Here is a 21,801-nt window from a genome sequence, read left to right on the forward strand (position 1 = left end):
ACAAACTTAAGGTTGTGAATATGTCGAGCAAGACTGCAGGTCAACACTACAGTGTGACACTGCTGTGACTCATACACTTTTCATTCTCTTTGAAATGAAATATTTGACTCATCAGTTGTTGGTTATCTCATACACGTATATGTACAGTATAAAAAAACTCCCCTTCTTCTAATTAAGGTTTGTTTTTATGTAAGTTTAAATTGTTTTTTGTATTGATAAGCATTATAATCTCTAAGTCGATCTATCTATCCATCCATCCATCCATCCATCCATCACCCTACCTATACCTATCTTAATATCGGTTAACAAAAGTCATAGTTTAGTTTGATACAGTACAGTGGTGTACGGTTCCGTACGTTATTGATATAGCAAATCAGTAGAAATGCAGAGAAATTTCTTTTCTTTAAAAAAAAATATTATTTTCTGTCTATCTATCTATCCTGTGTAAGAACCATCTGGTCCTTAATTCATTTATAAATTCAAACTATCATAAAGCCTGATATTTTTTGACTGGACACTATGATGATGGAGCTATATCGAGTGACCCATCTTCAAGGGTGTCTTCTTGGCAGTATATAATATAAATGTTTTTATAGGCATATTTTTATTTTAATGGATTCATGTATCCATTTTTTTTATTTTTTTCTCCCTTTTGTGCTAGAGAAACAAAGAAATTTACACTATAAAAAATAACAGAATTGCATTAATGCAATTAAGTCCCTCATTACAATACCTTTGAATGAGCATAAATGCAATAAGAATTTATGAAACGACCTTTAATATAAGCTTTCACATGAAACCTTTTTCTAAGATAACAGCTTCAAAATACTTTTTACTATCTGTCTTTCTGTCTATCTATCTATCATGTGTAAGAACCATCTGGTCCTACCTTTTATCATGTCTCAAATTCACGGCTTGACATGTATGGATGACTTTTATGCTGTAATGTATTTTTGTTTCTTAATATCATGGGTGTGTTTATCTTTGTTTTTTTGTTCACATATTCTAACCGGAGGTGATATAAGAGGAAATGAGTTGGAGAATAGAGGGGGTCAGAGTCGGGGTTTGGGACGTTGGGAATCGGAGCCCGGGTGTTTTTCCATTTCTGCAAAAGGAATTTGAGTGTCATCTGCAGACTGTGGATTTATCCTGTGTGACACTCAAGGATTGCTTCACGCCTGAACCTGTGCTACCAGTGGGACCTGTGTGGAGTTTGCATGGCTTCGGTGCCTTGTTGGGCTGCAGCCTCAGCCTCATCAAGAGGACTTTTGGAAGATCGTTTTTTTGTTTTCATTTGTTTTTGGCCTGCCCAAGCATGCGAGTGTCTTGGGCTTTTTCCGCGGGACTTGATGGACATTTGGGGGACTGTGAGTAAAGCGAGTTGTTGGACTTGCTTCGGTGAAGCTTCTGCTATTGTTTTCTGTTGTCTCCGCCTGTCACAAGTGTGATTTCAATGGTGTTTTTTTTTCAATATGAAATAATCTAAACCACCCTATGTGTTTTCCTTCAATAATGTAAAATCACATTCATGTTTAGGCACCTAAAATTGTGGATATTTACCTTATATTTGAAGCTATACCCAGATACTTTTTAATTTCAGCAGCCGCTTACTGCAGGTCTGATCGGCCAGCAACCTGTTTTGTAGTGTGTGTACCTTTTTACCCTGTGAGTTATTTTGCTGCAAGGTAGATTGCTATACATGAAAATAAACTACAGCATTATTCTTTGTGTAATAAAATAAAAAATAAAACCATATATTTTCCACTCTGAAAGAAACATTCTGTCACGTTTGTGTGCATGGAAGAAAGCTTATAGAACGGTTTTCAGCTGTTTCTCTGTAATCACAGCGCCTCACTTTGCGATCCTTTAAAGAGCCGCTCTCCCTACAGATGGCGGCTAACAAATGCCCTCTCTATGCTGCAATGTTAATGAGTTTTTCAGGATTGTGTGCACAACCTGTTTCTATCTTTAGATCCACACCTTAGAGGCCACAGTCCCTTATCTCTGCTTCACACCCGGATCACATATCTCAGCGACGATGAGATCAACACAAAGGACACAAAGAGTTACTGATAGCCTTGGTGTAGGATTTGAGAATGGTGATTATTTTTGTACACTATGTTGGAGCACAGCTGCAGAGCAGCAGGAAGTAATCTAAATATCACAAAGATTTAAATTGCTAAAATCAAGACAGATATCCACAGCTGAAATGTACATTTCTTTTGTGGCCACATATTTTTAAGTCACCATGAGCCTTGAAAGTCACCACACAGCCAGCAGCATTTCTCTTATTGCAAGGTTTTCTATGGAATGTGTTTGAGAGTCTGTCTTTGCGGTCAAAAGCTTTATAAAGTACAAGAATGAAGTCAGTCAACTCAAGTATTTAGAAACGCCTGAGCTATAACACAAACTTTAAATTCCCATCAGAGCTTCAAACCAGGCAAAGCGGTGTTCCCGTTGATAAATCCCACAAAAAAGAGGTTTAATGACAGAAATTTGATTGTATTTACATCTCTGCAGAGCAACAGTTTTGTGTGACAGGAAATAAAAGCATGTCCCATATAGAGGCCTGTCCCAAATATAAGCCTGTTTTAAGCAATCAATAGCTCAGTCTATTGATTGAAGTTTTATGGAAGTATATGTGAGTATGTTAACAGGCTAAACTAAGACAAGTAGTAGAATATGGCAAACATTATACCGGCTGATCAGACGGCTCAAACTCATTCAAAATGCAGCAGCCCAAATCCTGGTTTGTACATGAAAATTTGAACACAATACTCCATGCCTTCAATCACCTCACTGGGTCCCAGTACAAAACAGAATCACCTTCAAAATTCTTCTAATAGTTCATAAAACACTTAACGGTCTAGCTCCCCAGTGCTTATCTGACTTCCTCACTGATAATAACCCTGTGAGACTCTCAGGTTATCAGGCAAGGGTTGCTTTTTTTTGCTGTACCCAGAATTAGATCCAGTACTGGTGAGTGGTCCTTCAGTTACTGTGGTCCTACTCAGTGGAAATCATTGCCTACAGACTTGAGGTCCAGCACAACTGTGTCCATGTTTAAGAGCAGACCTAAAACTTTCTTATTCTCCCAGCCTTATTGTTAATGCATATGTGTGTGTGTGTACACGTATCGTTACTGTAATATGACATGCGTCTGTTTCCATTATTGCTGTGCATCTCTTCACCTCTCCTCTCCTCTCTCTTTCTCTTTCCTTTTTGTCATAATTGTAATTCAATTGTTATTTACGACATCTATTCCACGTCTGTCCGTCCTGGAAGAGGGATCGCTCATCATCCTCTGCCGCTCTTTCTGAGGTCCCCCCCCATTACAGGGGTTCTTTTTTTGGGAGTTTTTCCTTAGGTGACGTGAGGGTCTAAGGGCAGAGGGATGTCATTTGCTGTAAAGCCCTCTGAGGCAAGCCGTGTTTTGTGAAAATGGGCTTTATAAATAAAATTGCCTTGACTCGACTATGCGTATCTTCTTGTACATGCTACATTGTGAGGACCAAAAAAGTATTTTTGCAGCAGTGAGGACATTTTTGGAAAGTGAAATTTTGACCAGTCCTCACCTCTTCAAAGGAATGTTAAAGGGTTAAGACTTGGTTCTAGGGTTGAGGTCAAAATTAGGACTACATTGGGATTTAGGTAGGGGTTGAGATTAGGCGTTTAGTTGTGATGGTTATGGTAAGGGGCTAGGGAATGCGTTATGTCAATGAGGGTCCTCACAAAGATAGAAAGTATAAGGATGTGTGTGCGTGTGTGTACTCATTTGACCACACTTAATTGTGTTGTTTTTGTGTTCTCTTTGACTATCGATGTGTCTAACTCTCCTCTCCAACTCCAGGCTTGTAACTGTGCTTAGAGACCGTTCTTTATGTCTTCCTCCCTTCCTCACTAACTCCACCAGTCAACAACTGTCCATTTCTTTCATCATTTCACGGTATAAACATTTGTGGTTGATTTCATACATTTTGGTAGCCTTACCAAACATGTCAGGACTTTAAGAAACTTGACCCATGCATGTTTGACCCAGATTGGCCCTCTTTTGTCTTTCAATGAAAAGCACTTTATGTGTACGTGTTTAAATGTGCTATTCACATAAAATTACGATTACACCCTAGTCATTGTGAGCATTGTAAGTATTTGGCTGAAAGCCTCTTAAAGCTGTTAGCATGGCTGTGGATAATTGGTCCTTATTTTCTGCTTGCAGAGTAGCTGAGTCTATTTTCAACAGCTAACTTCACACTTATTGCTGAAAAAGCCATCTAGTGATAAATATAGCACCTTTCTTAAATTCAAGCTTAGGAGCTCACAAGAAATGATGCTTCATGGTGTAAATTGGATGGCTATCTTCTCAACATTTTTTGCCATTAGAGATGGTTGAAACAGCCTTCAATTTGAGATCAATTTAAGACCTAAACTATGGGAAAGAAGGACAGTAATGCTCTAAAGACGCTATCTAAGGGGCCTCTTCTGAGCTGAAAGTGAAACAGTTCTCAGTCAAATGATTTAACTTCAAAACACACACAACGTTTGAGCCATAAGATGCTGAAAATTCAAGGTATGGAAGATATTTCAGTTGCACAGAGTAACATGACTTTATTTCTACTGCTGTAAAGCTACTACTATAGTATAATCAGTAGCTAATTATATTAGCAACATAATTAATGTACATTTTAAATTTTAAATTGATAAAAATGGAAGAAGTATTTTTACACCCATAAAAATACCCCCCTCACATTGCTGCATATTATTCACAAGTCATTTGAATTGGATCTACCCAAGAAGCACACAAAGAAGAACCATACCAGAATCAGCTCACAACGATGAAAAAAAAAGCTGAAAAGGTGAAAATGTACAGTTCTTGATCAGCAGTTGTGCAGCAGTCTTTATAGTGCTGATCCTTCTGATAATCATGTCTGAGTGCATTCCCACAGTGCACACAAACAATCCTCCATCCCGTCATCAACGCTCGGTAAACAGCATATTAAATGGTGAAGCAAACCTGGAGTCGCTGGGCCACAACACAAAGCTCAGTGTTTGTCACTTATTTACATTTTAGGGTAAGACATGCTGGGACTGTTGGGATCTCAGAGTGCTGATACTTAAAATAGGCTAAAATTGAGGTCAGACTTATTCATTTATTGTCAGCCAAGGGATCGTAGATTTGCACTAATGTCATTTTTTTGCCTAAATATTTCACCCAGTGTGTTTGTCTGCAGTAATGTAAGCTTCAAACGATAATGTGCGGTGAACTATCATATTAGTACCCTAGTGTCACTTCTACAGCAAGGAGCACGTTAATAGTAAAGTTATTTTGTGGGATTACAGACGTTTCAAAAAGCCCCATTCAGGGACCTAGTTATTTTAGCTCCTTAACTGGTGAAATGCAATAATGCACCATCACTTAAAACCCTCCATCTCCATCAGCGTTTCAAACAATATTCAGAGTTAGTCCGCACAGAGTTTGAAAAGACAACTTGTTTACAGGATTCTCAATTCAAAATAAGTCAGCAGGTTATATCATAAAGTTATCCAAAAAAATTATTAGTCTTAATCAATTAACTAGACACAGCTGGTAATATATGGTGGTGACAGTCATCCTTTCAGCTAACAAAATGTGTGTTGACTAGAAACAAGACATCTGCTTTTCTTCACTTCTGTATGAAATCTAAGATTTTCAGTGCTAAATCTCCCACCACTATCAGTGCAAACTGCATAATTGCTTTGCTTGAAGTCATGACATTTCTTTAAGATCTAATATAAAAACACAACTTCTAAATTTTGAGTGGAAAATGGTTTTGTCTTTTGTTGCCACTCTCTGCAGCTCTTACATTCTCTTTCTGGTAATTTTTCAATTTGTGCTGTTGATTGGTTCAAAAGGCCATTCTTTTTTTCTATTGTTGTGTGGTAATATGTCCTCTGTAGATGCTTTAGAAGCTCAGAGACTTTCCATAACATCAGCTTGCTGGGGGCGTCCATGTTTTCCCAAGCAGATGCCCTGGAATGCATTTAGATCAGAATTCATGAATACAAACTACTACTATCTACTTCCAACTTGCAGAGGATTGCAGCAGTGGCCTACACATACTGTATGTCGCAGTGTCTGGTATGTCCCAGACTTGGCCCGGGAACAATAGGGCGCGGCAGGGGGTGATGATGACCCTGCCAATGTACAGAATCTGAAAGTAAATCTGGGATGGCTAAATTAAGTGTCTGTTGTCTAGTGGGCACTTGGCCTTGCCTGCTGGGAGGCGAGGGTGGCAGCCAACCCCATCCAAGCCACTTGGGTGCAGTGATGCAGTTATTTTCTTTCTGTTGCCAGTCTGTCTCATAAGCCAGCTGAACCTCACCCATGAGACTTAGCTGGCTTAGGAGTCTAGTGCTAGCAGCCTGGGAGTGCAGCTGTGTGTCACAGCAGGGAGGGTAAAACTTTCTGTGGGGATAAACTGAGAGAAGCACCCAAAGCCGGAGGTAGTTGTTAAGTTGCTACGGTACACAAATTAGCAGAGCAAATACTGAGGTCTTCAATGATTGATTTAGACTGTTCACTATTTTTCCTCATTGCAAATGAAGCTGAATTAATGAATTCTTAAACTGTTCTATTTTTATTATTTTTTTATTTATTTCTATGGAAAATTTAGCTTGATGTTTGTATTACAATTACATTTATAGAACTCAAATAAAATAGTCTGCCAAATAACAGCAATTAAAAATATAGTTTTGGGGCAAAGGGCTCCTCAGCACAATTAGCTTTTTGTGCCAGGGAGGTTTGTCAGTTTGATCTGTGTGTGTCAAGCATTTTAAGAATTATAAGTCATACATTAGCATAATGTTCACCTGGTAAATCTAGTGTTAGCCTGAAACTAGAGTTGGGTTGCTTTCCAGTTTTGACTGTCTGGTGTAGCCTAAAAACTTAAACAGAATAAGGTTTATTGTGCTGAGGATATATATATATATGAAATTAAAATTATTATTATTATTTTTTACTTCAAGTGCTTACACTCTTGACGTAACCACTAGGGGTGTAAATCACTGGTTTCATCACCACAATATGATTTCGATTCCATTCAATTTAGGGGCCTGCGATCGATATGAGCTGATATTATCTGCTTATTAAACACAGTCAGTTACAGGAGAAGCTGCCACCCCTTTCTTTGCTTTTGGCCAGAAAAGATAAAAACAACATATACATAACTGGAAATTATTAAAACTGGATCATTCTATTTGAAAACGCTTTCTGGAAAAAATGTTTTCATTTTAATTCAAACCATGATCTTCCTTTCTCGAACTTCAGGGCTGTCTGACATGAAGACAAACTGTCCGACTTGAAGACAAACTGTCACTAAAGTGTAAAACTCAATAATCACTGTCAAGGATCATAGACAAAACAAATGTCTTTTATAGGTCACATTTCCCCCAAATATACAACATGCTAATGTTATTAGCATAAGCCTATGGCATTTTACACAGCAGAAATTAGCTTAACAGCTTGTAGACTTTTCCTCTACTCATAACTTAACCAACTTACTGTTATTTATGCTTTGTCTTACTCACCACTGGTTTAAGTTCCTGCGCCTCCTGACAGAACAGCACAGATGACTTTCAGTCTACATGCACATTTTTTCAGTCAACATTGCTGAAACAGAGTAGCTAACGTAACATTAGCAAGAAGTCAGTGAAGTGGCCCAGCAGGTGGCCTATGCCATGTTTCCTCAGTGCAGCTTTTGTATTAATATAACGAAACATTTCCACACTAATTATTTTTTCCCAAGTAAATAGTAGTAATAAATCCTGATGCTTGCCATCATCTACCGGACGCTGTTTGACCTGACACAGACTTTCAAAATAAGGGCACGTCTGAAAGAGGATGATATAGATCAGTGTTTACACTTTGCATTAACGTTACGTGATCGTTGCTCATTTAATTGATATATCTTTTCAGATTGATTGATTGTTACACCCCTGGTAACTACATCACGTTTTATGACATGACATCACATTATGTCATACTGACATCCTGTTCATGCTCATTTCAACCCAAACCATGATCTCTTACCAAACCTAACCCAGTACTTTTTTCCCTAAATGTTACCAAACTTCAACTGTTTGACAATATACACTGAGACCATTTTACAAAACTAAACACGACTGTTGAACTGTTTCAGAATTGACTTTCCATTGGCAATGTTTTTGTGTTACTATCAAATAATGTTGTCTTAAGACATCATGGCCATTGACTGTTTATCTGTGAGACCAGCCTTATTAGTAATTTATTAATGAACCTGTTGATAGCCACATCAACAATACCTAGATTAAAGAACTTTGCTCCTTCTTGTGGGTAATAAAAATGTATAAGTGAGAAAAAAAACTGCCATAATATTGGTTGTTAAGATGGATTTTATGGAACATGTGTTATTGTGTTCATCCTTTGTACTGTGTGTTATTGTGAAACATTCAATGCCCTCCAATGAGAGAGATTATCAAGGATCTGAGCTGTATGACCTTACATTATTAAAGTGCTTTTGCTTGTGATAGCTTTGCACTGATGATCAGAAAATACGGAGCATTTTCACTTGCTGGTGATTTCACTCATAGTTGTGGAAATCAAGCACAATTTTGTACACACTCTTTTCAAGCATGCTCCTTCTGAATTTAAGCCTCCAAGCACTCCAGCTTTGCCATTGTGCTTCATTGAAAGCATCAAACGGAACAGATGTGTGTTTCATTTAGAAGCTGCTTGTTGGTGAAATTAAAGCGAGCCAAGGAAAACATAGCTCTGAATGGCAATCCATAAAATGCACAACAACATGCTGTGTTTGATAGTTCCTCCCTTAAATACTTGTTTAAAACGCTGCATGGCGCCTCATTAGCCGCAATAATTGCCAAATTAGCTTGTTGTCGAGTGTGTGAAAATATGACATACAATTGCTTTTGTTACTTTCAAAAAACATGTCAAGAGGTTTTTGTGGTGTGTTGTCTCAATGACCATGTTGAGGAAAAGCACTGATTACAATTACATGTACACAAGACAGCAGGCAGTTGGAGGAATCGGGGCATTGTAGAATGTTTCAAGTGATTTGTGACCTGTGAAAACTGGCTTTGTGTTTTCAATGCACTAAGATTGGATTATACCTCTTTCTACGGCAATTACTTAATGCATGTTTGACCCAGATTGGCCCTCTTCGCATGTGACATTATACAACAAGTAGTTCGGACCAAGCAATCCGATTGGTCAACAAAACATTTAGAATGTGCTCAAACCTGCGTGCAAGTACACCTTATTCATCACTGAAAATATTAATAATAGTTCAACTCTTGCAAATCATCCAGAATTGTAGAAATGTTCATCAGTTGGATGACAAGGACCATTGCATGGCTGTATCATAGTATATTGATAACACAATGTCAAAAAAACTTTCCACAAGATTAGTGCAATACAGCTCAAATTGTGAAAAGTAAGAGACAACTCACTAATGGTGTAAACTATAAACTAACAAGGATGGAAATAACCAGCATAAATCACCATGTTCTGAACAGACACATTATAAACACTGACAAAAAAATGCACTTTATAAAACATAACATAAAACAGCACAATTAACTGCAAAAAAAGACTATTCAGTCCAGCACTATAGGCATGATGGGAAATGTAGACTAAGTTATTGTAAAACGCAGTGAAAATCTTGTTTTTGAAATGCCAAATGGCATCAAATATTGATTGACAAAGAAAAGACCATTCGATAACAACATGTTGTGAATTTTGGGAATGATGATTTCTCTATCTTTTTTCAATAATTTTGACTTTTGGACTGCAAGCTGCTCCTGAGTTATTGGAAATGTTTGGCTTCCTCCATCAGCTGAACCATGACACAGAGCTGCTAGCATAAAAATACTTCAGTAATGCTTGCGGATGCAAGCGCCAAGGTCCTCACGCATCACTATAGTGCTCAAATGACATAAAAGCACACCCTCTTGTGTAATATTGCTTCAGCAAACACTCAGTGGTGTTGAATAAACACTTCTCTCCCAAATCCAACAACTAGAGTACTGAAAATCTCTTTTTTTATGTCGTAGTGTAAAAATTCTGGAGCTGCTCCACTGACAATGAATGGTCAAAGATGTTCTAGATGACACTGAGAGCAGTCAGGGGAATGTTCGGAATATATGGGAACATTGTCTGTTTCAGAACTGAGAACACTACAATAAAGTAAAGCTCACTTGGGTATAAAAAATAAAACAAACATTCTGTGGGTCCACAAAACCAGAATCCCATCCAACTGTCAGCAACATCACAAGTTAATAAAACAAAGAGCTTGCTTTTTCCCTTCCTAGCTCACTTTTGTCTTCTTATTTATGAGGAAACAAACAGTAAATGCGTTCCCTCTATCTATGGAGAAAACCACATGTTTCAGTGGACTTTTATAAGGGAACTTCTAGTAAGACGTGTCAACAGAAATTCACAAAAACAACATAAAGACCAAAACAGCTTTCTCAACCATAGCATCAGCATTACCAAGACTACAAGATAGCATATATAGGGTTATATACAGTATATTATATATATGTTTATCACTCAGATACAATAAAAAAAAGCTCTGTGGAGACACCAGACTTGAGTTTTGCTTGACAAGCAAGAAAGTATCTAAGAAAGGGTAAAGTTAGTACAGTTAGAGTTTAAGACACGGCAGGCCTCATGCAGCAATATTCTCTTAAATTTCTCTTATATTTTGTCTTAATTTCCTGGTAAGAGAAAAAAAAATAGAATCCAACTCGTGTTGCACCAAACATTGCTAACCATCCAAATCTGTTGTTTCCCATGTGTGATCAATGCTGAATCCTATTTTAATGCTAAATCACCTATTAGCACAGGTAACGCCCCCTGAACACTATTTAAGGGGAGGTTTTTGTGCTGAGTGCATAAACTCTGACACTAACAAGACTGGAGAGATGGCACCAAAAAACGTTTATAAGAGGTCAAGAACTTCTGCAGTAGTGAAATTGGCATAGTGTTAAATAAACTTAAAGTACATGTGATTTCAGGAAAATTAATTGAAGTATTAAAAGTAAAAGTACATATGCAAAAAGGTTTGAATACATTTAATAAATAAAAACATAATTAAAATATGTATATAGTATATATGAGAAGCTGAGACCATGAAATGTTTTTTGTGTGAAAAATCACTTACACAATGATAAAAATAATTTTGTAATTAACCAACTAATTATTTTAGCTGTAATTCTATGTTTCCATATGTTCCATATGTTTGTGCGCAAAAATCTTAATTTGTAAAGTAGTTATCTCATAATAGTTGTGGAGTAAACAGCACAATATTCTGAAGTGTAGTGGAGTAGAAGAATGAAAATACTCAAGTAAAAGTTACGTAAAAGTTCCTCAGATTCATACTTAAGTACAGTACCTCAGTAAATGTATTTAGTTGCATACCAGCTCTGGTTGGCAGAGTTACGCACAGTTACTGAAACTAAGTTTAGTAGTATTTCTTTAGCCCTAAAATATTATAATCTGGTCATTATAATTACTCTAAAACATCATCTAAATTCAATTAAATGATACTGATGCATTTTTCAATGTTCCTCACATGTAAAACTTATTTTTCCTTGCACTGGGCAACAATCTGTGAAAATTATATGTTTTTCTCTTATTTTGATACAAGGGCTCTAGACCACTAATAAACTTTTTTTCTTACCTAAGAGAAAAGTAAAAATAAGAAAACATGGGTAAATCCATAAAATTAATGGGTACTAACAAATTAAGAACAAATCCTGGATACAAGCAAAAATAAGAAAAAATTAGTTTGTATATATGTAGTTTCTTGCATGAGGCCCGATGAATGCTTTAATGATACAAAACTAAAATGCGTACCACACAACTAAGCATCAAGGTTCTGCAGTTGAGGTCAAAGCCTCAATCTGCTGCCATACTGGTGAGCAGAAACTATGCCACTCTGGTTCCTGCTTGTACAGTATACAGTAGATGCATTAATAATGGTAATGGTTATCTTATAACTAAAAATGGAATTGTTAGTTATAAGATAGCCATTAATAATGCAGGATGAGAAATGTTACATTCAATGTTACATTCAATTTTCAACACATATCACTGAAGTATGACAGCTGCTGTGTAGGCATTGGTGGTGGAAATACAGTACCACTTTGGTACACTTCTATTTTTTCTCATTGTCTTTAAATCCCATGAAAAACAAACAACAAAACAAACAATGAATTGATCCGTCTAACAAATATTTTCGGTGTATCTTCTTCCTCTGTGCCATGCTCCATTGTTGTACAAAAACTATTAAACACACATCAGTGAGCCTCACTGTTGCACCGGGTGACACGTCCTTTAGTTACCATGTATACACACACACACACACACACACACACACACACACACACACACACACACACACACACACAGAGTCATTTCTTTTTGACTGGATTCCACATACATCATCCTGCTGCTGTGAAAGTTTGTGCACCAAATTAATCCACAGCTGAAAATAGTCCCCAACAAAAGCAATATTCCCTCCTGTGTGGGTAACATTTATGAAATCTACAGTTTTCTGTTTTAATACATTATTTAGCCCTTTTACCAAAATGAAACTGCATCTTTTTGACCTGTTTTCAGTTGTCCTGGTTCAGCTGGTTAGCTGTCAGGTCAACACTGCAGTCCCTGGAAGCTGAGAGAGGAGTGGCCAGCCAAACTGTCTTAACTGGGCTGATTAACAGCACAGGTGGAAACCTCCGAAGCTGAAAAATTAAGCCAAAAACTGCAGTTTCTCGAATGACCACTTGAGGCTGGCTCCAAAATGGGAGTCAATCCTCATATTCCCCCCATGTCAAAATGCCCAACTTTACAGCAGGTATAAACATGTCTGTTTTTGCTCTTTACAGCTAAATTTAACCATAGACTGTATATAATGATGGATGACATGACAGCTCCCCCAGAGTGCAGCCCAAACATGTGGATCACCCCCTGGTGTATGGCTGTAGTACAGGCCATAAACCCTACCACCTCCATGTTAGCGAATGGGACATAGGCCAAACTGAAAACTCACAGTAAACGGCATACAATTTTACCCAAAGATGGTTTCTGTCATTTCAGGTAGTTCCCATAACCCAGGTTTTTGTAAAGAGTTCGATTTTCTGTTAAGTTTAGTTTTAATGAGTTATTTAATTCTACAAAAAGGATTAAGTGAAGACTCGTCTTCTTTATATATCTAGTCTTTGATTTCAACATTCATGACAACTGTACTAGGGATACTTTTTTTTAAAAATATAACTCACCGTTTACATGTTATTAAGGCCCAAAAGCATATTTGGGGGGGCTTAAGTTACAGGCCGTCTGTGAGTTACACTCTGTGAGTCAGATCTACCCCTCGCTCCTCCAGAGCTCTGACCTCTTGTCCAAATATGGTCACATCTGGGTCCAAAGAACCCAAGATGGCGACGGGTGAAATGTTGAACTTAAAGCTTCAAAACAGCAGTCCAGAAATGGGTGACCTCAGGGTCACTATGTCCATTATTTATACAGTCTACAATTGTTACTTTGTCAACAGCTTCCACTTTCTCCTGATAGATGGCAAGCAATATTTGAAAGCCTTAGCAAGCCTTACCTAATAACCTTGTATTATTCACCCAAATAAAACATGTTTAAAGTCTTCTAAGATTTATGAAACTTATGCCCTAATGCTAAATCAATGTTGGCTTTTGCTAGCTGACTCTGAATATCGATAGCTTGTCTGCATGTTGGTCACATCATCTTTTTAAGTTCATGAACTGAAAACCTCCAGTTTTAAGAGCCCCAAGCCAAACACTAGTGTCAGGATATCTGCACCCAGAATATTAAGAGGTTCTCACCTGCTTGACATCATATCCCAGAAGAACAAAGTTCAGATCCGGAGAAAGCGCAAACTTTGACGCCTTAAAAGTTGCCTGTGGGAAGAATAAGAAATGGATTTTAGCTTTTATCTTTTTTTTGTGACAACAAACCATTTTTTAAATTCAGCATTTCACAGGCACACTTGCCAAACATTTATTGTCTTAATGCAACCTGAAAAGCTTTCTCACAAATCTGAGTTGACCTTCGCTGGGTCAGAATAACTGCCAAGTGAAAAGTGGGTTGCCATAGTGACAAAAATTAATGATGCTCAGAAAGTATAAAACTGAAATAAACTCTTATTTCATCCTATTTTGATAAAAGAAAAATAATGTAATAAAAAAATTGATTTTTTCTTGGAATATTCTGTTGTTGTATCTAAATCACTTTTTAAAACCTAATGTCATTTTATTAATACCAGCATGTAGACTTTTACTACAGCTTTGTGAAGCCAAAGGGAAGCAAGTGACATGGTTTTAACACACTGGAAATATTTCTCACTTTTAAAGAAAACAGTAGCTATCACTTACAAATGTTGTGTTCTTCAGCAGGAGTTCTGTCTCATTGCTGTGCATGTTGAGTCTCAGAACGTCTCCATCCCAGCTACGAAAGATGATCTCCTCATCTAAAACAGAAACAGGCACGCTCAAAGTACTGCATGTAATTATGATTAAAGGGGAACAACAGCCATTCAAAAAATAACGGCTATTTTTCAGGAGGTTATGTAACACGATGGAAGAACCCCGTCATGAACGGCCATATTACCATGGCTTGCTGGGAAACCACCAGGTGGCAGCGTCATTATGGTAAGCAGAAGCTGCCTGAATGAAATACAGAATTTAAACAACATTTCTCATATACATAAAGATGATGTCACTAACAGAATGGATTTTATATTAACACTAAACAACTAGATTTCAAAGGACAGGACTTGCTTAAACTTTAACTACTGAAAGACAAAAGAAGTAATAAAGGTAGGACAAAGCTTACCTGTCTTTTGAGTGTTTCGTGTTGACATAAAATTGATTCTAAAAGTGACGTTCATATTGCAAATGTTGTTTAAATTATGTATTTCATTCAAATAACCACTGGTTTCCCAGCACGTCCTGAGAATACGCGCATTCATGTGCTTGTTGTAGTATTTTTATCCGCATGTTATATAGTCTCCTGAAAAATATCATTTATTTTTTTAAAAGGCTGTTGTTCCCCCTTTTGTTTTTTTCAGTGCTTCTAAAGAATGTGAGCAATTGAATTAGCTAACTTGGTGGCAAATAGCAGGACCCAACCAATACGCAATTAATTAGAGGTGGACCATCATTTGAATGGGAGATTTTGTTATTATGTCATAGTTGATTGTGTTAGAAAACACTATAATGTGAAAGCTTTAAAGACTTGTTTTCAGAGTAAAATGTCGGGTTTGGTTTTGGTTGTCAGGGCATGAATATATATTTTTTCTTTGCAATTTTTAAACCAACAAAAGAGATTTCAGTTTGCTGGAACAGTGCCAAAGTAAGGGTGGAACTCAACATGATGAGCAGTGACTTTAGTCACCTACGCTATGCACAACAGTGGCGTTGATGTGGCAGTGTCAGCTGCATGGATTTACTGTCATGAGGTGCTCAAAGTCTGCATTATTTACATGGCCTCTTGATTTTATTCACATATAACTGATTGGCCACTGTCATCATCAGCACCTGGCCTCCATGTCAGACAGAAATAAGAAAAATGTGTTTTAACTTAAAGGTTCAATATGCAACATTCAGAACCTTAACATGCAGCAAAACAGTACTTTCTATTTAAAGATATAGCGGAGTAATGGCATCCTGAGCTGTTGAGAACCATATGCAGACAACTTACATGCTCTTAATTTCCCATTGAGCCCTCTTACCAGCTGATGTTCTTAATAAACTGACTTGGTTGCAGTTTGAAAACTGACCTTCAAATATCAACAACATTTAGAAATGCTGCAGACTGGAAAGTGTGGTGCTATCTAACTAGTTAATATTTCAGATTGTTTCTGGAAATCTTGGACACCTCAAGAGAAAAAGGACCATCCAGACTGTTACCAGCTCAAAGGACAAAAGCCAGCATCTGTGATGGTGGTGGAGGTTGTTAGTGCCCATGACATCATAGGTAACTTCACATCTAAAAGCACAGTGAATGCTGAAAGGTTCATTCAGGTTTTGGAGCAACATATGCTGCCATCTAAAAAAGTTTTTTTTAGGGACATCCTGCTTGACCAAGCAAGACAATGGCAAGCCACATTCTGTGCGTGTTACAACAACGTGGCTTTGTACTAAAAGAGTTTAGGTACTAGACTGACCTGTCTGCAATCCAGACCCATTCTTCCACTAAAAATGTGTGGCACTTCATAAAGCGCAAAATACGCCAACAGAATCTGCAGACTGTTGGGCTCAACATCATTATGTTAACACTTGCATTGTGAGCATGTTAGAATGCTGCTAAATAACATGAAAAACTAAAACTACAAAGCTAAGATGAGGAAAAATAACCGTTTTAAAACTTGAAAGAGATTTAAAAGGTACAAAAATAAATTAAAAAAAATAAAAACTTACAAGAAAATGATCTGGTGAATGATAGATGTTAGTGTTGCCCCTGAGAAGAGTTTTGACAAGTGAGAAGGAAAACAACAACAACAAAAATAAAGTCTTATTTAGGAGGATCTGTCTGAGACAGCTCGGCTCAATGAGATTACACTTCAAGTTTCAACAGTGGAAACAATGACAGGAGTGGCTGTAATAACTCCAGTCTAATCCCAAACCAACAGTACAGTCCAGGGAGGCCTGAATTCCATTAATGCATTTGACAGGTCTGAATCATTTCAAGGTCCCCATCTCATGTAAATGTCAATGAATAAGCTCTGAGGCATCAATCTCAGGCAAGAGGGCTATAGACTAGCAAACACTCCAAACACTTTGGAGTATAATGACGGGAAAATAAATATGAAAGACAGATTGCGCTCAACAGGCTAGAAAATCCTCCAAAGGCCTCTTGTCATTTCGAAACTCTACCCACAGTGAAACAAGGCACAGTCCTTTTTGAATATTTTATATGCAGTGCATGTATCAAATCAATGGTAATATAAAACATTTTAGAGCAAAAGTAATTGGAAAATGGGGCTACTGTCCTCCTGAGTTGACAACAGTTCCATCTATAAAGCTCTGAGGATAAAGGTGACATGCAATCTCAGCTGTGATTAAAAGTGTCCCAGCTATCTGATGATTTCACACTGTTTTTTAAGGCCAAGAATCAAAGGAAGTCTCCTGGCACGCCACTGTTGATGCTGTTAGCCAACTTCGAACATAATATCGTGGTGTAAGGAAAATAGCAAAGTTAACAGTGTAGTGTCAGTAAAAGCACTCGACAGTTTTCATTGTTGATGAGAGAAGAATATATCAGGAATTTTAAGGTTAAGGCAATTAAGCAACATTTTACCCTAATGTTGCACTTCAGTATTGTACACATGGGGATCTATTTATATGCCATAGGAGACAAATCTTCGTCTGTAAAAACAGTATAATGTGTGAGCTGTATGTCCTCTGTGTCTCTGCTGGGCCATAAGCCCTAATGATGTCCTTAGGTGTAGCTTAGCTTAGGTATGGCAACAACAGATATTTAAGGAAAAGCAGTGTTACAAAAGACATGAGCATTACCAGGCAGAAGCTAATGCTATAAGGATGTTACTGAGGAAGTTCTGGGAAGTCACTATTGATGGGGAGATGTCAACAAAAGCACATGGTGGGATTACACTACAAAAGCATGTGGTTATGTTTAGGCAACAAGTGACCATAATACTGTATGTACTTTAACCCTAGATCTGTTTTGGGTTCCAACATATTAATTTTTTTTTCTCTTTCTATTGCTATGTGTGAGATGTCCTATGTGTAAACTGACATGTGCTACTTTATTTGCCTTTTAATTGCCCCTCGGGAACGGATAAAGTGATGTATATTACATTAACCTTCACACAGTACTGAGATTTTTAAATAACTTTTATAAAGTCTGCGCTTGAAGTTTCAGGTTGTATTTACCAGCACTTGTGAGTGAGCAGTGAGTTCGCAACGTTCATCTTTTAGCTCTTCAAGTATTATAAATACACAAATAAATATGTTATGCCAGAACCATATAAACACATGCAAAATAGCTGTCATGACCTTTCAATCTTTCAGACTGAATCAACTAGCCACCCAGAAATTAACCTCGCTCTTGTGTACAACAGTGCACCCAACATTGAGAAGTGGGATTCACTTCTACTGTGAACTGAATTAACTTGTTCCTCTTTAAAAGCTGATCAAAAAGATACAGTAGTTTGTGAATGTAGCATCAATATTCAGGCTGTTTTCATGCACTGTTAATATGTATACCTACAAAAAGTGATGCATAACAACTCACCCCACATTATTTTGTGCCTGTAATTCCTGCATAACCCACAGAATTGGGGAGGCTGCAATCACATGACCATTGTGCTGATGGACTAAAGAAAGAATGTAGTAAACAGACTGAAAGTCGTCCATGTTTCTTTTCCTAAACCTAAACAAAGTAGGGCTGCAGCTATCGAATATTTTAGTAATCAAGTATTCTACTGAAAATTCCATCGATTAATCGAGTAATCGGATAAAACATATTTTTGTTTAGTTAAAGAGCAATTATAAATATACATGGGACAATAAGACATTTCACCTAACAATGAACCATTGGTTTCCTTTTTTAACTACCCAGTTAGCTTTATTATGTTTTTATTTTCCACCCTCATCACTCTGCAGCGCTGTGTTTTTACAGATTAAATAAAGCCTGTATGAAAGGCACGTTAGCCACGCATCGACAGTAGTCATAATTAATAGAAACCTAGCCCTCCGCAGGGCTAATGTTATGTTAGCAAGGTACAGTAACGTTAATCTCATTAATTAGCGCTACGTTAGTTAACTTAATTTTGCCTTGTCTCGGGTGACGGTCCTCCGCTCTCGGAGTAAACAGGGGGCCTTCGGTGGAGATGCTGCAGCATTGAAGACGTACTGTTGTGGTATGCAAGCGCTGTCTTACAGTGAATACACGCAGCAGTGTTCGCCTTGGTGTCCAGCTTGAAATACTCCCACACTTTTAACATTTTCTGCCTTTTCTTTGTGCCTTTCGCTTTCGTCGCCTTCTTCGTCGTTACCTCTACATCCGTGGTTTAAACCAAACATATCCGCCGCCTCTTTTTTATTCCTTTACGTGCGTGACGTCAGCGCGTTGTGCCGCATTAAAAGTAGTCCGGGCGAAATACCATGCTTTGAGCTGGCAAAATTAAACGATTCCTCGAGGCAGAGAAAATTCCTCGATCATTTTTTGTAATCGAGTTACTCGAATTATTCGAGGAATCGTTTCAGCCCTAAAACAAAGTAACTTTAATTGCTTTAACCTAAACTAAATAACTTTACATTAAGTGCATAACGTCAACCATGGGCTACTAATTTATAATGTTCCTGTGATTATTGTAGAGGATGGTACCAGTCGTTCCCTTATATCACTGTCTGCCATGGAGGTAAGCAGTGGAAATATACCACCTGATTGGTTGCATGTCTCAAAAACTCACTTCTGCCAGATTCGGAGGCCAAAAATCTCCGGCCAAGTACTGTTGAGTCGCTGTATTGAACAATAGCCCTGTCAACACCCTGTAGATGCAATATGATTATTTTGTGCTTTGGGTCAATACAAGTTTGACGTGTTGCACCTTTGTGATCCAAACAGACCTAGTTATGAGTGAGCAAAGTGCAGTCAGACTCTGAAGAGCCATCAGCCAAGTGTATATAGTGTGGGGCAACTGAAAACCTGAAAACTGTCAGTTTTTAACTGAAACTGTCAAAATGATTGGTGTTATAATAAATTCAAAGCGAAGAGATTGATTTGCACCTGAACTTTCTGTTGGTCACTGCATTTTTTTCTGGTCATGGTTTTATGGTTTGCCTTTTTCCTATCTATTAACTGTATGTGTTGAGAAAACACATGTTGTTGTTGTAAATACTGAATCAATGATGCATTATCTTTGATAAAATCCAAGTGATTTTTTAAAACTGAATATAAATCTGCCAGTAGAGAGATCTTTGTGGAAGCCATTAAAAACATGACATATATGACTAATGTGATTTGTTTTTGTATAATGATTTAAACAGTTAAAAGCTGATTTGCATAGGAGGAAGGAAACAAAAAGCCAGTGGACTGACTCATTCTTACACAGTGGTAAATGACTCATTGCCTAAAGACTCAAAGTAGCAGTTTTTGAAACATTTGCAGTATTATAGATTGGGCCGGTTTATTATCGAGCTATTACAGAACGGCATTATAATTGTCTTCATAGCAGCAGCTTTCATACTTGTATTCTACCGGTCATTTATCACTGCTATGCCGAATGCTCCCTTTGTCTGTCACTGAAACGGTGCTTAGTGTGATCAGAGAAGCTTAATGTATGAGCATAAAGATTAATCGTACAAGTAATTCAAGGAAATGTGATAGTGTAGTACGATTGGCTTACTTACTTAAGTTCTAGTAGTTTGCAAGGTGTCGCGCATCGAGTTTAAAAAGGTGGGATTGTGCACCAAAAAAACTGATATTTTAAGGCAAAACATGACCTTCCCTAACCATAACCAAGTGGTTTTTGTGTCTACACCTAACGACATGTCAATGACAAGGCCAATGCAACCATGAGCTTAGCTTCGGTTATAGCCATTTGAAGTCAAGCTTCATCTATTGTGCCAAGTCATGCCTTACCCTCTGCATAAGAGAGCGGGTCCTCACCTTTAGCCAGAGGAGATACTAACCAGCAGTGCAACTTTGACCTACTATGGTCTAAGATGACCTCAAGTGCAAGTTATTGGATATCGGGAAAGACCATATGCACAGAGAAAAGGGAGGTTCATAGGACTGTGGTTGCTGAAATACTGCAACAAACCAGGACAGACATGTGACAGAAATAGCAAGAGAGATGGTATCCACTACCCCAAATCATTACAAGAACAGATTGAGGATCAAGTTGTCAGCAGCGGGAATGACTAATCAAATATTTCATGTCTCAATAACTACAGATGACTCCAAGCTTCTCTTGCTCAGAAAAGGCTTTCCGAAAGTGGCACCTCTGACGACGCGAAGAAAATGCATTAACCCTCAACTAGAACTTTGTGCTGGGTGAACAAAACAATTACAAATCCTTGAAGACAAAACTTTTTGTCCAGGAAGAAAACTGAAATATCATGAGGTAGAAGCTAGCTGCATCTCCAGCTAGGGCTTCAACCGCAGCTATAAAAAAGTGATCAGGTTAAACTTTCCTACTTATGGACCAACCCCCCAAAACTACGTATCCAAATGCCAAGACTCTCTTTGCTTAGATCCTTGACATGCCAAGTTGCCCTTTTTTCCACCTGCCATGACTGCATCCACATTCCCCACGCCGTATTGGCATTGATGGACGTAGGTCGTAGCCTACATCCATCAAACTTGATGTCGTACCCATTATGCAACATGTCGTATCCATGTTGCATAATGTGGCTTGCACTAAGCTTAAAAGATTGAAAAAATTTCACAGTCTGCAAGAGGCTTTAGGAACAAAACCACAAAGGTTGCCCAACTTGACAGAACATTTGAGCTTCTTCTAGCTCTTTGTTTTGATTTTCCTGCTTAGAAATTCTGCTACTGTCAACATATTTTTCAACCTGAATGCTCAGACACACCATCATTACAATATCTGCTCAGCACCCAACAGCACACAAAGTTTGCAGCCAGCTGTTGAACATAGTGGGGCGTTTACCAGCTAAAGAGGGCTGAATATTGGACTAAAATTTATCAGTTGGACACAACCACAACTCCCAATGAATATTTATGCTGCTCCATATCTGCTGGATGTG

At 37.8% G+C, this 21,801-nt stretch overlaps 1 protein-coding gene across 1 annotated transcript in view; it reads right to left on the reverse strand.

Annotated features, from left to right (window-relative positions):
- The window catches only part of LOC121949023 (inactive dipeptidyl peptidase 10-like), a 167,958-nt gene that overhangs the window by 55,962 nt on the left and 90,195 nt on the right, over positions 1 to 21,801 (reverse strand). The window contains exons 4-5 of the mRNA XM_042494609.1: positions 14,437 to 14,531; positions 13,888 to 13,962 (exon numbers count right to left, since the gene is read on the reverse strand). Of these exons, the coding sequence (XP_042350543.1) occupies positions 13,888 to 13,962; positions 14,437 to 14,531 (170 nt within the window). The remainder of the gene's footprint in view (positions 1 to 13,887; positions 13,963 to 14,436; positions 14,532 to 21,801) is intronic.

The sequence above is a fragment of the Plectropomus leopardus genome, chromosome 10, assembly GCF_008729295.1.
Source record: "Plectropomus leopardus isolate mb chromosome 10, YSFRI_Pleo_2.0, whole genome shotgun sequence".
NCBI classification, from domain to species: Eukaryota; Metazoa; Chordata; class Actinopteri; order Perciformes; family Serranidae; genus Plectropomus; species Plectropomus leopardus.